We start from the raw sequence: 15,302 nt of genomic DNA, 5'->3' as shown, positions 1-15,302 counted from the left end.
ATGTTAGACAAGTTCAAACCGAAAGTGGGAGACTCCTACCAGCAATCAGGAAGGTGCAAGATTGAGAGAAGAAATGAAGAGAGACCCTGTCCTTAGGTAGAAGAGTGTTGCTGCTATACACCGCACACCTGGAAAAGATGACAATAAACATTTCAACATACCTCCCAATCAGCACCGTCATACTTAAATGAGCTTTCAAATTTGAAGGAATAGTTGGTGAAATTTTCGAGATCACTTGGTGCATCCCAAGCCCAGGTGGAATAAATGAAACTGATCTCCTTCAGAGTCAAGTTAATTGGAGACGGGAGAGTCACTGCAATGCAATCACAATCAGCACTGAGTATTCCCTCTTTTCACGCAACACTAGACACAAAATTAGCAGTCAGAAGAACACAGCAGAGTTGAATGATTGCTGAGCTGCCTTTGGGAGTGATATCCATGGTGCCTCAGCTCTGGCCTAATGAGACTTATATATGCTCTGTTTGTGAACAGAATTCCCACTCACCTGAAGAAGGGGCTTGGAGCTCCGAAAGCTTGTGTGGCTTTTGCTACCAAATAAACCTGTTGGACTTTAACCTGGTGCTGTTAAACTTCTTACTAATGAGACAGCAGGAGAGGCAGATTCAAAGATGTCAGTGGTAACACACATGCATCCAAAGCACAAAATAAAAAGCTGCCCACACATCAGTGCTGTACTGAGGGAGTGCTGCACTACTGACAGAACATTAAAAACCCAGGGGCCATTCTGCTCTCTCAGGTGACGGATTATTTGCAATATCTGTGTTAGTTTGAAGACAAGTAGTGTCTGGTGGTCTCGCCAATATTTATCCCTCAATCAAAATCATGGTTAAAAACAGAGATTATGAACTCTCGAGTGCTGGACAACCACATGTACAGGAAGTGGTGTCAGCTGGAGCAGCTCCCGCTTTGGGTTTCAGAATCTAGCTGGTGTAAGAGCGCTGCACCGAGGAGCTGAGGTAACCCATAGATAGCATGCTTCTGGACGTGGTCACCCCATAGCCAAAAGATATACAGGCAGAGAGAAGATAAGCGACCGCCAGGTAGTCAAGAAGGATCGGGAAGGTGGTGCAGGAGTCCTATGAGTGCATTGCACTCTCCGACCAGTGTTCCATCCTGAATGGATGAGGGTTATAGCACTTCTAAGGAGAGCAGCCAGAAGTAAGCCGACTGTGCCAGTTTTACAGGGCTGGAGAAGCGGGAAGATCGGGAAAGCAATGATGATTCAACATTTAAGGAAACAGTAATTTCTGCAGCCTCATATGTAATTCTTGGATGCTGCATTGTCTCCCTGGGGCTAGGGTCAAGGATATCAGTGAGCAGCTAAAGAGCACTCTGAGGGGGAAAAGTGAACAGTCAGAGGGCATGGCCCACCTCAATACAATGACATGGGCAGAAAGAGGGATGGGGTCCTGCTGGCAGATTTCAGGGAGGTAGAAAGCAAGGGGATCACCGGATTACATCCAGCACCACTTGCTAGTGGGTGCAGGATATAGAAGGAAGGAGCAAATGACCAGGTGGCTGGAAAGATGGCAAAAAAGGGAAGGCATTAGATTCCTGGGACATCAGGACAGGTTCTGGGGGAGATGGGGCCAGCACAGCTGGAAGGGTTGCATGTGAACAGAGCGGGGTCCCAGGAGTGGGGTTTTAGCAGGGGCTTGGGAACCAGGATGTAGCATTTGAAAGTTTGAACAAGGTTTATAAAGGAGAGACAGATATCAACAAAAATAAGGTATTGGCTGGAGTCAGAGTAAGAGGGAATGTAATGAGATCTACATAAGGCAGGACTGGGATCTTGGGTTTTACAAATAGAAGCAAAGTGTACAAACACAAGGAGATTATGATGATTTTTAAAATAAAACTTTGGTTCATTCTCAACTTGAAAATTGGGCCCAATCATGAGCATCACACTAAGGAAGGATGTGAAGGCTTTTGAGACAGTGCAGAAAAAATCCACTCGAATGGTTCACAGTTACCTGGATAGATTAAAGAAACTCTTCAGAGGAGTGAAGGTCCAGAAAGGGTTTGACAGTAATGTTCCAAATCATGATGGATCTAAACAAAGTAGACAGTGGCTGGCGGAAGGGTCAAAACCTAAAGGACGGCAGTGTAAGGTGACTGGCAAAATAACTAATGGCGACATGAGGATAAACGTTTTGTGTGAGAGGTCAGGAACTGGAATCACACTGGCTGAGAGTGTGGTAGAGGAAGGCCTTTTAAATAGAGTTGGATAAGCAGCTGAAGATCAAAAGGGAAAGGTTGGGAATGGGACTAGCTGAATTGCTCTTGCAAGGAGCTGGTATGGATATGATGGACTGAATGGCCTCCTCCTGTGTTGTGACCATTCTATTTGGTCATTATCACTTTTATTTGTGGGACTTTGCTGAGTATAAAATGGTTGCTGTGGCTCCCTGCATTACAAATCAATAGGCAACACTGGAGGGGAGAGCGGCAGTGTGGGTGGTGCCTGAGTTCCTGAAAAATGGTGTACAAATGTAATTCCTTCTTCGCTGTGTGCACAAACACAGATAACAGCATCATTATTCATTCTGTACATAATTTACTTCCTCAACAATGTTCACAGATCGAATGCATCTGAGGTCCCCATCTGCTTCAAGAAGATGACCATTATGTACCAAAGGAAAGCCACGCAGCCTGCCTTAATGACTACCGCCTGGTAGCTCTGACATCCATCATTATGAAGTGCGTTGAAAGGTTAGTCTTGTCATGCATCAACTCCGGTCTCCCAGATTACCTGGACCCACTATAGCTCACCTATCACCGCAACAGGTCCACAGCAGACGCCATCTGCCCGGCCCTGCAGATAGAAATATTTGTGGGAATAGTTTATGGGCCCCCTTAACATGATTATACTGTTGGACAGAGTACACAAGAAGAAATAATTGTGACATGTAAGAAAGGTACCACAATAAACATGAGTGACTTTAATCTTCATGTAGATTGAGTAAACCAAATAAGTAAAGCTAGCCTGGAAAATGAGTCCATTGTGTGTATTCAGGACAATTTCTTAGAGCAGTATGCCTCCCGAGTCAACCAGGGAGCAGGCTATTCTAGACTTGGTAATGTGCAGTAAACACAGTAAGAGTTTTAATAACACCAGGTTAAAGTCCAACAGGTTTATTTGGTAGCAAATGCCATTTGCTTTCGGATGGAGCAGCGCTCCGAAAGCTAATGGCATTTGCTACCAAATAAGCCTGTTGGACTTTAACCTGGTGTTGTTAAAACTCTTACTGTGTTCACCCCAGTCCAACACCGGCATCTCCACATAATGTGCAGTAAGACAGGAATAATCAATAAAATCATAATAAAGGAGCATTTATATGACAGCAATCGGAACATGATATTTTTCACGTTCAGTTTGATGGAGTGAAGGGTAGCTTTAAGACTCGTATTTTAAATCTAAATAAAGGTAATTGTGAGGGTATGAAGGCAGAGCTAGCAAAAGTGAAATGGGAAACTAGGCTAAAAAGTAGTCCAGTTGAGGTGCAGTGGTAGACTTTTAAGCTGAAATTAATTAATTCTCAGCCAAGATTTATCCTAGTGAGAAAGAAAGACTCTTTGAGAAGAATGCATCATCCATGGCTAAATAAGGAAGTTAAGGGGTATTTTAATTGGAAGAAACACTGTGCAAATCTGCAAAGTTTAGTGGGAGATCAGAAGATTAGTCAGATTTTAAGAACCAGCAAAAAATAACTAAAGAAAAGAGGGAGAAAGTAAAGTATGACAGAAAGATGGCCAGTGATTTAAAATCAGACAGCAAGAGTTTCGACAAGTTTTTAAACAGGAAAACCTTTCAAACAGCAAAGCTAGTGTTGGTCCTTTCGAGATTGCATCTGGGAAATGTAGATAATGGAAAACAAGGAAATGATGGAGGTCTTGAACAGGTATTTTGTGTCTGAACATCAGAGATTTTCCCAAAGATATTTGAAAATCAGGAGGGCAGAGGGAGGAAAGAACTTAAAACAATCATAGTGACCAGGGAAAATGTGCTGGAAAAACAATTAGCCCAAAGGCTGCCATATCCCCAAGACAAGACGGCCTGCATTCACGGGTTTTAAAAGACATAGCTGCCAGAGAAAGTTATTGATTATAATCTTCCAAAACTTTTTAAATCTGGAACAGTCCCAGTGGATTCAAAAATAGCAAATGAAACATTTTCATTCAAGAAAGGAGAGAGGCAGAAAGCAGTTAGACTAATGTCTGTCATACAAACATACATTAAGAATTTTAAGAATAAGATATCTCTCTTTTAAGACTGAGATGAGGAGAATTTTTTTCTCCCTCAGAAGGTTATTAGTTTGTGGAGTTCTTTTTCCCAGAGAGAGTGAAGGCTGACTCTTGGACTTATTCAAGGCTGAGTTAGATAGATTTTTGATCAAAAAGGAGTCAGTCAAAGGTTATTTTGGCTAGTGAAAGGAGACAGGAAAGTTGAGTCGAGGCTGCAACCAGATCAGCCATGATCTTGTCGAATAGCAGAGCAGGCTTGAAGGGCCAAATAGCCGATACAAGCTCCTAAATCCAACATTCCAATTCACACTCACCACTGCTGGTGCACAGTAGTAGGAGCATATCCTATATGCAAGTCACTCAACAAGCCTCCTTCAACAGCACCTTTCATATCTGTGACCTCTACCACATAGAAAGACAAGGGCAACAGATGCATGGGAACCATTTTCTGGTTCCCCTCCAAACCACACACCATCCTGACTTGGAACCGTTCCTTTGCCACAACTGGATCAAATCCTGAAACACCCACCCTAAAAGCACAGTGGGTATACCTGCACCAGATATACTGAAGCGATTCAAAAAGGTGGCTTAACACCACCTTCTCAAGGGAAATTAGTAATGGGCAACAAATTGCTTAAGAAAAGACAGAGGATCATAGAATCCCTACAGTGCAGAAGGAGGCCATTCAGTCCATCGAGTCTGCACCGACCACGATCCCACCCAGGCCCTACCCCTGTAACCCCACATATTTACCCTGCTAACCACCTGACACTAAGGGGCAATTTAACATGGCCAATCAACCTGACCCGCACATCTTTGAACTGTGGGAGGAAACTAGAGCACCCGGAGGAAACTCACGCAGACATGGGGAGAATGTACAAACTCCACACAGATAATGACCCCAGCCAGGAATCGAACCCAGGTCTCTAGTGCTGTGAGGCAGCAGTGCTAACCACTGTGCCGCTGTGCCGTCCTATGTAATAGACTTTTTGTAATAACCAATAGGTTGAAGCCTCTTGTGAGGCCTGCTCACTTTTAAAGGAGGTTTCTTGAGGCCTCTGGTAATGGAAAGGGTTATTGAGTTGCCAGCTCTGATTGAATGTAATTCATTACATGACCTCCCACCCTCAGGCACCCCTTTCCCATTTGTCTTTGCAAAGTAGCGTCTCCCTACTCCAAACAGATAGTCGACCGGTCCGTCATTACTCATCAGATGATTCATGATTGTCAGTCAAACCACCTTCTTCCACAATCTCAAATATATTTTACTGCCCTTCTGATCAGTCTCCTGATAACTGCGTGGGAAATTATTCTTTCATCCATGGACTCACCAGGAAGTTATGCGGCCGTTGTCAATCATAAAGGATAGAGAGATATAGGGATGTGGGAGCGAGCACATGGTCAATCCTTCTCACTCAGACTATGTTCATTTCAAAAACAATATAAAAGTGGAGGTCACTCTAGTTTTGGAGGACTGCAGCCTATTCCCTCCAGGAGTGAATGATCAAAACAATGTTTGGCAACCTGCGATTCAGGGGCACAGGGGCCCCTGGGTTTGGGGTACAGCCCACGGGATATCTTGTTGACCGTTGCCCCATGCAGGGTTGCCACATTCCACATATTGATATACAAATGATTAAGCATTTTCTATAACTTGTTATGAACTATTCAGGATGTATTACATGTATTTAATCTTATTCATGGCGTCATGGTTAATGAACAAGCCTGATTTCAATCTTGCAGCCCACTGTGATGAAGGAGGGGGCCACCCATGTGGTCCGCTCACTGGCCTAGGTTGCCCATCACTGGACTTAAAGCTTGATGAAACCTAACGCAAGATAAGAATGTATGAAGTGGTTAAATGAGCTGTGAGGAGTTGCATATAGTGCACACTGCTGAGGGAGAAATTTTCCATATTTGGTTCAGTGTGGGACTGAGAAAGAAGAGAGAGCTCTCAAACACCCTTTTCATTTCCACGTGTTTGAATTTTTCCTATAATAATCACCAACAATAACTTGCACTGAATTAGCCTCTGCAATAACAATAACTTATGTTCATCTAACACCTTTAACATAATACAACATGCCAAGGTGTTCACTGGAGCATTTTGAAACAAGATATGACACTGAACCACTTAAGAAGATATTAGTTCAAGGATCTAACAACTTGATCAAAAACAGATTTTAAGAAAGGTATTAAAGGAGGAAGGAAAAGTGGAGACAATGGAGTAGAGCAACTAACATTGGGGATTCTTCCTGTCGGGAAACACTTCAGCGGTCGTGGGCATTCGGCCTCTGATCTTCGGGTAAGCATTCTCCAAGGCAGCCTTCATGACACACGACAACGCAGAGTCGTTGAGCAGAGACTGATAGCCAAGTTCCGCACACATGAGGACGGCCTCAACCGGGATCTTGGGTTCATGTCACACTATCTGTAACCCCCACGACTTGCTGGGCTTGCAAAATCTCACTAACTGATCTGGCTGGAGACAATACACATCTCTTTAACCTGTGCTTAACCCTCTCTCCACTCACATTGTCTGTACCTTTAAGACTTGATTACCTGTAAACACTCCCATTCCAACCATTATTTTGTAAATTGAGTTTGTGTCTTTATATGCCCTGTTTGTGAACAGAACTCCCACTTACCTGACGAAGGAGCAGTGCTCCGAAAGCTAGTGGCTTTTGCTACCAAATAAACCTGTTGGACTTTAACCTGGTGTTGTGAGACTTCTTACTGTGTTTACCCCAGTCCAACGCCGGCATCTCCACACACTGATTCTAAATAGACCAGAATTAGATAAGTCCAGATACCTTGGCAAGTTGTGGAGCAGGAAGAGATTACAGAAGCAGAAGAGGTGAAGCTAATGAAGGATTTGAAAATAATTAAGGACAGGAATTTTAAAATGAGCTGAAAATGCTTATTCCAGTTACTACTGAATCCAGAGAGTTATCAAATGCAGATTGATATTGCATTCATTTATGGGAAAGTCATTTCTGTGCAGAGTCAGCTGTAATTCTGCTAGTTTTTCCTTCTCGAAATCTGAAGATAACAGATTTGAGCTCCGTTCTGGTCACAGTGAGTGAGTCTCTGAATATTGGGGTGAGATCTGGGAAGGTACTTGATTCTAATTGGGATGGAAGGATAATCCTCCCCTCCCTTATTATGGATTTAGCAGGCTACCTGGAAGGGAGGAGTTGTAAATCAAATAATCCATTCAGGGAAGGAAGGTAATGCTACAGGTAAAAGCCAGGCTGTAAGGTCAGTCGAAGAAATGAGTGATCTCAGGTGCTGTGCTGTGCAGCAGAAGAAATATCTGCGTGCTGGTCAAGTCTTGTTACTACATTTACAAGGAATATTCTTCCACTATGGCTTGTTAACCTTGTCAATGCCACACCATGCTTATTTTAAACTTATGTAGTAGCGTATAGTGGTAATAAAAATATATTTTATGAAAATATAAAGACATGAAGTATGAGACCGTAAGAGAGAAAATGCTGGAAAATCTAAGCAGGTCTGGCAGCATCTGTAAGGAGAGATAAGAGCTGACGTTTCGAGTCCAGACGACCCTTTGTCAAAGCTATGACAAAGGGTCGTCTGGACTCGAAACCCCAGCTCTTTTCTCACCTTACAGATGCTGCCAGACCTGCTTAGATTTTCCAGCATTTTCTCTTTTGGTATTCCCCCCCCCACCAAGTATGACACCGTATTGGCTCAATCATTGTTAAATACTTTTAAGTCCAAAGATTTGGAGGTTAGGTGGATTGGCCATGGGAAATTCCTTAGTTTGCTAAGATGTGTAGGTTAGATGGATTAGCCATGGGAAATGTGTGGGGTTAAGGAGATAGGGCAGAGAAGACGGCCCTGTAAGATACTTGGTACCAGTAAAAGAGTCAGTGCAGACACAATGGGCCGAATAGCCTCTTCTGCACTGTAGGGATTCGATAAGTCTATGATTCTAACATGGGGAGTCAGATGCAGGGGGACACATTCAACTTTGTTTTTACTATGTGACTCCCCAAGATGTAACAGAGTAGGGCCAGCAGCCCACATTTACAGAGCGGATTCATATAAACTGATATTTCTTTGGAACATAAATGTGATTCACTTTTAGAGCCTGGGCTTGTTCAGAGTCGAGAATACAGAGGGCAGGTGAGAACATGTTGACAGTGGTTAGCTGCATGCTTTTAGGCTTGTATACCTGAAGGGAATTCTACCCAGGCATTAGCTGCAACCAAAGACCATAAAAAATAGGGATAGAAGTTGTCCATTTGACCCTGTGAGCCAGCTTGCTCACTCTACAAAATCATGGCTGACCTTCGACCTCAACTTCACTTTCCCATATTCCTCGATTCTCTTCACCTCCAAAATTCTATCAACCTCTGTCTTGCATTCGCAGCTTTCTGGGGTAGAGAATGCCAAAGATTCACAGATCTGAATGAAGACATTGCTCCTGATCTCAGTCCTAAACAGCTGACTGCTTCTCCTGATGAGTGTGCACCAGGCAAGGAAAACAGCCTTTCACCACCTACCGTGCCAATCACTCTTGGAATCTGATATGCTTCAGTAACACAAGCAAGTACCAAAAGACCACGGCCGGAATTCTCCGACTTTGCTTGCATTTTCCGGTCCCGCTGCAGTGAACAGAGATTTGGCTGAGTGCCAAGTTCTTTGTTCTCGCTTCTGACCCATATCTCTGGGATTCCCTACATATTCCTGAGATTGTGCTCACGAGTCTGTGCCCTTTATCACTCTGATTCTGTAAGGTTGGATTATTTGAAATAGATTAAACGGTGGGTACTGTCTTTTTTCCCTGTGAGAACTTTAAACCTGAACAAAATCAGAAAAGTACCAGAGGTGTACGACACGCATCCGCAAAGACAAGAATCTTTCTGAGGTGCCAGCGTAGCTCTTTTTGCCATACTCCTGCCCCGAAGTCAGACACTCGTTGGTTAAAGTCCCATTCCAGAGACTTGGGTACGTGCAGCACTGCGGGTGCTGCATGGCTACCATCAAATTGAGACATTGGATGGGATTTTGCAGCTTCGCTGGTCCCAAAATGGTCCGGCCTGAGGTTAATGGACCTTTCCAATGGTCCGTCCCTCGACCGTTCTTATTCCTGTAGTGGGCGGGGCGGTAAAATTCCGGCGATTGTCAGAGAGACAGATTCCATGGCACGTTTCAAAAGACGGAGACACCATTTCCCATCTCAGTAACAGATTATCCAGTCACTATCAGATCGCCACATTGGCTGCCAGACTTCCCACATTACAACAATGATTACACTCCAAACGATTGTAAAAGCTGCTGCTGTGTTATATAAACGCATATTTTCCTTTTTATTTGCCATGTGGCTAGATGCACAATGTTATCTCATTTAGCTCGGGGGGGGGGGGGAGGGGGAGGAATTTAGGGGCGCTATGTAAATGAAAATTGTAACTGTTAAGAGACCTGTCCCCAGAATCTATGAAACGCCTGTCGAGTTGGCCGTGGGTCGACAGCAGTCTGGATCAATAATTAATGTAATAATTGCCGGCATCTCCACATCAATAATTAATAGCAGCCACACAGTTTGACTGGGAGGGTGCTCCCATCTGGTCCTGTGAAGACTGAGGACTCCCAAAAACAGAAGCTCGTGATGATAAAGCCAAGTTAAAAAAGGAGTTTAATATAAATTTTAAAAGTTCAGGCGGTTTGAGGAGAGAGCTCACTTACCTGACCAGGTACAGCAGCTATTGCCCCCGGTCCGGGCGATCAGTGAGCAGGACAGTGAGAGCAATATGAGTCGGGATAGTGGGGCTGGCATCGCGCCACCTTGGTCACCAGCGGGCAGCCAGCACTCTCCTTAGACGGGCTCTGTGGATCAGTCTGTCCCTCGACGGGCAGACAGGGTGGCTCGGTGTGGCTGTCCCAGGGTCACTCCCTGATCGCTCTCAGCCTTCGCACTGGAAGCGGAAGAAATGTTTCCAAACATTAAGTCACTCAGCAACGTCACCCTGGCTGTGGGAGGTTTTGTTACAATCCTTATTAATTGCTTTACTGTCACGCTCCAGCACCCCGACTGTTTCAACGCGAACAGTGAAAGAAAAATAGACACACAAGTTAATCTGCTTTTCATTAAAGAAGGTTCGTTTTAAAACCAGCAAAACTTGCCTGAAATGGTCTTGTACAGCTTAAAATGCAACTCCAGTATGACTCATTTTTACTGGCATTTGACAATTTTGAACGGGTTTTTCCTTCTGTGGCCCACACAATGTAATGAAGTCAAATTTGCCAACGTACCTCCACAGGGTGGTATCCAGGATCTTCGAAAGATGGCCCACAGAATGCCAGGATGAAAAACTGACCAATCTAAATATGTATCCAAATATATTAAAGGAAGCTAAAACCTGACTTTTCCCCTCAGACAATGCAGTCAGACCTGCTGTGCATCTTTTTTTAAAAAACTTTATTCTTCAGACTTAGCAATGCCCAGGCTGACACGTATTGCCCGTGACTACGACTTGGAAGTTGTTTTGATACAAAGGAAGCCATCCAGGAATTGTTAACAGTCAAAGTGCAGGATTGGAGTCACATATCTGCCGGCTTATAAGGACAACGCGTTTCGTTCTCCTAAGAACACATATTAACGTGTTTTTTGTAATGTTGCAACAGCTCCGTGGTCCAGCTCTTGCCTTCCAGATTTAATAAAGAACAACTCCATTCAAATTCTCAAACTGCTACAGTGGGAGTTAAACTCTCGTGTTCTGGGTTGCTAGTCCAGTGACATAACCATTTCAACGCCATATAGCCACCCCACTCCACCCAAACAGATAACAATGTCTGTCACCTCCGCTGGCTGATAAAGGGAGTAAGAGTTTTAACACCAGGTTAAAGTCCAACAGGTTTATTTGGCAGCAAATACCATTAGTTTTTGGAGCGCTGCTCCTTCGTCAGATGGAGTGGAAATCTGCTCTCAAACAGGGCACAGAGACACAAAATCAAGTTACAGAATACTGATTAGAATGCGAATCTCTACAGCCAACCAGGTCTTAAAGATAGAGACAATGTGAGTGGAGGGAGCATTAAGCACAGGTTAAAGAGATGTGTATTGTCTCCAGACAGCACAGATTCTGCAAGTCCAGAAGGCAAGCTGTGGGGGTTACTGATAGTGTGACATAAACCCAACATCCCGGTTTAGGCTGTCCTCATGTGTGCGGAACTTGGCTATCAGTTTCTGCTCAGCGACTCTGTGCTGTTGTGTGTCGTGAAGGCTGCCTTGGAGAACGCTTACCCGAAGATCAGAGGCTGAATGCCCGTGACCGCTGAAGTGCTCCCCCACAGGAAGAGAACAGTCTCGCCTGGTGATTGTCGAGCGGTGTTCATTCATCCATTGTCGTAGCGTCTGCATGGTTTCCCCAATGTACCATGCCTCAGGACATCCTTTCCTGCAGCGTATCAGGTAGACAACGTTGGCCGAGTTGCAAGAGTAGGTACTGTGTACCTGGTAGATGGTGTTCTCACGTGAGATGATGGCATCCGTGTCGATGATCCGGCATGTCTTGCAGAGGTTGCTGTGGCAGGGTTGTGTGGTGTCGTGGTCACTGTTCTCCTGAAGGCTGGGTCGTTTGCTGTGGACAATGGTCTGTTTGAGGTTGTGCGGCTGTTTGAAGGCAAGAAGTGGGGGTGTGGGGATGGCCTTGGCGAGATGTTCGTCTTCATCAATGATATATTGAAGGCTCCGGAGGAGATGCCATAGCTTCTCCGCTCCGGGAAAGTACTGGACGACGAAGGGTACTCTGTCCACCGTGTCCCGTGTTTGTCTTCTGAGGAGGTCGGTGTGGTTTTTCGTTCTGGCGCGTCGGAACTGTTGATCGATCAGTCGAGTGCCATATCCTGTTCTTTTGAGGGCATCTTTCAGCGTCTGGAGGTGTCTGTTGCGATCCTCCTCATCTGAGCAGATCCTGTGTATATGGAGGGCTTGTCCGTAGGGGATGGCTTCTTTAACGTGTTTAGGGTGGAAGCTGGAGAAGTGGGGCATCGTGAGGTTATCCGTGGGCTTGCGGTACAGTGAGGTGCTGAGGTGACCGTCCTTAATGGAGATGCGTGTGTCCAAGAATGCAACCGATTCTGGAGAGTAGTCCATGAGGAGTCTGATGGTGGGATGGAACTTGTTGATGTCATCATATAGTTGTTTCAGTGATTGTTCACCATGAGTCCAAAGGAAGAAAATGTCATCGATGTATCTAGTGTATAGCATCGGTTGAAGGTCCTGTGCAGTGAAGAAGTCTTGTTTGAACCTGTGCATGAACTCCACGCAGTCACCCAAGGCTGGAATTGAACCCGGATCCCTGGTACTATGAGGCCATGATGTGGAGACCCCGGCGTTGGAAAGGGGTAAGCACAGTAAGAAGTCTCACAACACCAGGTTAAAGTCCAACAGGTTTATTTGGTAGCAAAAGCTTTCGGAGTGTCGCTCCTTCTTCAGGTGAGTGAGGAGTTGTGTTCACAAACAGGGCATATACAGACACAAACTCAATTTACAAGATAATGTTTGGAATGCGAGTCTTTACAGGTAATCAAGTCTTAAAGGTACAGACAATGTGAGTGGAGAGAGGGTTAAGCACAGGTTAAAGAGATGTGTATTGTCTCCAGCCAGATCAGTTCGTGAGATTTTGCAAACCCAAGTTGTGGGAGTTACAGATAGTGTGACATGAACCCAAGATCCCGGTTGAGGCCGTCCTCATGTGTGCGGAACTTGGCTATCAGTTTTTGCTCAACGATACTGCGTTGTCGTGTGTCGTGAAGGCCGCCTTGGAGAACACTTACCCGAAGATCAGGGGCTGAATGTCCGTGACTGCTGAAGTGTTCCCCGACAGGAAGAGAACACTCCTGCCGGGTGATTGTCGAGCGATGTTCATTCATCCGTTGTCATAGCGTCTGCATAGTCTCCCCAATGTACCATGCCTCGGGACATCCTTTTCTGCAGCGTATCAGGCAGACAACGTTGACCGAGTTGCAAGAGCGTACCTGGTGGATGGTGTTCTCACGTGAGATGATGGCATCTGTGTCGATGATCCGGCACGTTTGCAGAGGTTGCTGTGGCAGGGTTGTGTGGTGTCGTGGTCACTGTTCTCCTGAAAGCTGGGTAGTTTGCTCTCTAACTATTGCATTCCTATACTTTTTACTCCTCTCCTGTGCAGCAGATTCAACCACGGTGCCATGAATTGGGCAGTTGCTGCTTTCCATTGAGGGGCCATTCCCCCAGCATCCAAAGTGGTACATCAGTTCTACAGGGGAATGGTCACAGGGGATTCTTGCGCTACCTGCCCAGTCCTCTTACTCTGCCTGGTGGTTACTCATTCCCTTTTTGCTGTGGAGTCTTAGCCTGTGGTCTGACCATCTCTCCTAACATGCTATCCACAGACTCTCAGCTTCCTGGATGCTCTACAGTGATCCCAGCCGCTACTCCAGCTCTGAAACCTAGGCTTTCAGGGACTGCTGGAGACACTTCCTGAACGTATGCTGCCCCCGGGCATTGGCAATGCTCCCAGCTTCCTACGTGAAGCACGAAGAGATCATCATAGCCTTGAGTTCTTCTGCCATGACTTAGTCCTTTAAATTAAACCTTTTAAATCAATTAGTCTAGGGTCCCTCTTTCCTGATACTTGTTACTACAGAATATACAAACTATAAACCACAAAATGACGCTAGTAAACATTTATCTGACCTTACCCTCTACTCTTGCTGATAGCCTCCACTGCTGCAGCAGGGCAAAATGACTCTCTGAAGATTTAAGAAGTTAGAAAGCAAAGCAAAAAAAATCAAAAATCACCTATTTCCCCTCTGCTCCAAATTCCCACTGTGCTCCAAATTCCTGATACCCACACTCACTCTGGCTGTGTCACACTCAGAATATGTTCTCTCCCACCGCTCATGTGCAAACTCACTGATCTGAACACTTTTCTGGCCAGCTTCCTATTTCCCATCCTGCATAAACTTCCTCAAACTTTTTTTCCAAAACTTCCCTTCCATGTTAAAAAAAATCCACAGGCCCTCCCGTAACACTGCAAGTACTTTTCAATTACACAATGAGGCATATTTGTTATTATTGTTTTACTTCATATGAAATCTGTTACTGTTGTTCAGGAACAATTCTGTCAAGGGACGGAAGCATGTTAGACATGTGTACACCTATGTCATGGTCAATATTCACCCTAGCTTAGTACTCTGTTTCCATTGCTGTATTTGCTGAAAACCCAGCTTCATATGAATAGAGTTTATTAAATGCACCAAAAGTGTTGATGCTGCAGAGGAATCAATGCTGTATTCAGTGGCACCACAGACCACACAATCTTGCTGGTGTGATGAGTGCACACTTGCACTTTCCTGCAGGGCGGGTCACAGTATGGCAGTTAGGAGTGGGAGTCTGGCTGGCTTTATTTTATCCTTCCAATAGGTGTTGGAGGAACTCTTATTGCCATTTGACACAGGAGCTCAGCCCAGGGACCTGTAAGTCACTCTTGTAGTAATTCTTCAGTGGTGGTGTATAAATTTACAATATTACCAGATCGAATCATACAATGATCACAGAAGGAGGCCATTTAGCCTATCTTATCTGGGCTGGCTCTCAGCCAGAGAAAATCAGCTGGTCCCACTCTTCTGCCTTTCCCAATAGTCCTTCATTAAAAAAAAAATCCCTTCAGGTAATGATCTAATTCCCTTTTGGATGTCGCAGTGAAATCTGTTTCCACAACACTCTCAGACAGTGTATTCCAGAGGCTCAGCACCCACTGTGGAAAAGGCTTTTCTTCATATCATCATGTGTTCCTTTGCCAATCATCTTGTATCACAGTCCTCTAAGGTTCTCGACACTTCCACCAATCCAAACAATTTCTCTCTATCTATTCTGTCTAGATACCTCATGGCATTGAACACCTCTATCAAATCTCCTTTCAATTCTCTTTAAGGAGGGCAGCCCCAGTTTCTCCAATCTATCCATGTAACTGAAGTCCCTCACCCCTGGAACCGTTCTCATAAATCATCTTCGCAGCCCC

General features: G+C 44.9%; 1 protein-coding gene across 5 annotated transcripts in view; it reads right to left on the bottom strand.

Annotated features, from left to right (window-relative positions):
• Nucleotides 1–10,211, bottom strand: part of LOC144492805 (interleukin-13 receptor subunit alpha-1-like) — a 39,546-nt gene extending 29,335 nt beyond the window's left edge. For all 5 annotated transcript variants that reach the window (XM_078211261.1, XM_078211262.1, XM_078211263.1 and 2 more), the window contains exons 1-2: nucleotides 9,982–10,211; nucleotides 162–313 (exon numbers count right to left, since the gene is read on the bottom strand). In XM_078211261.1, the coding sequence (XP_078067387.1) occupies nucleotides 162–313; nucleotides 9,982–10,072 (243 nt within the window). In that variant the 5' untranslated portion in view covers nucleotides 10,073–10,211. The remainder of the gene's footprint in view (nucleotides 1–161; nucleotides 314–9,981) is intronic.
• Nucleotides 10,212–15,302: the final 5,091 nt, after the last annotated feature.

This window comes from Mustelus asterias, chromosome 4, assembly GCF_964213995.1.
Source record: "Mustelus asterias chromosome 4, sMusAst1.hap1.1, whole genome shotgun sequence".
Classification (NCBI taxonomy): Eukaryota; Metazoa; Chordata; class Chondrichthyes; order Carcharhiniformes; family Triakidae; genus Mustelus; species Mustelus asterias.
The sequence above is the reverse complement of the archived record's forward strand: the minus strand, read 5'-3'. Positions and strand labels throughout refer to the sequence as shown.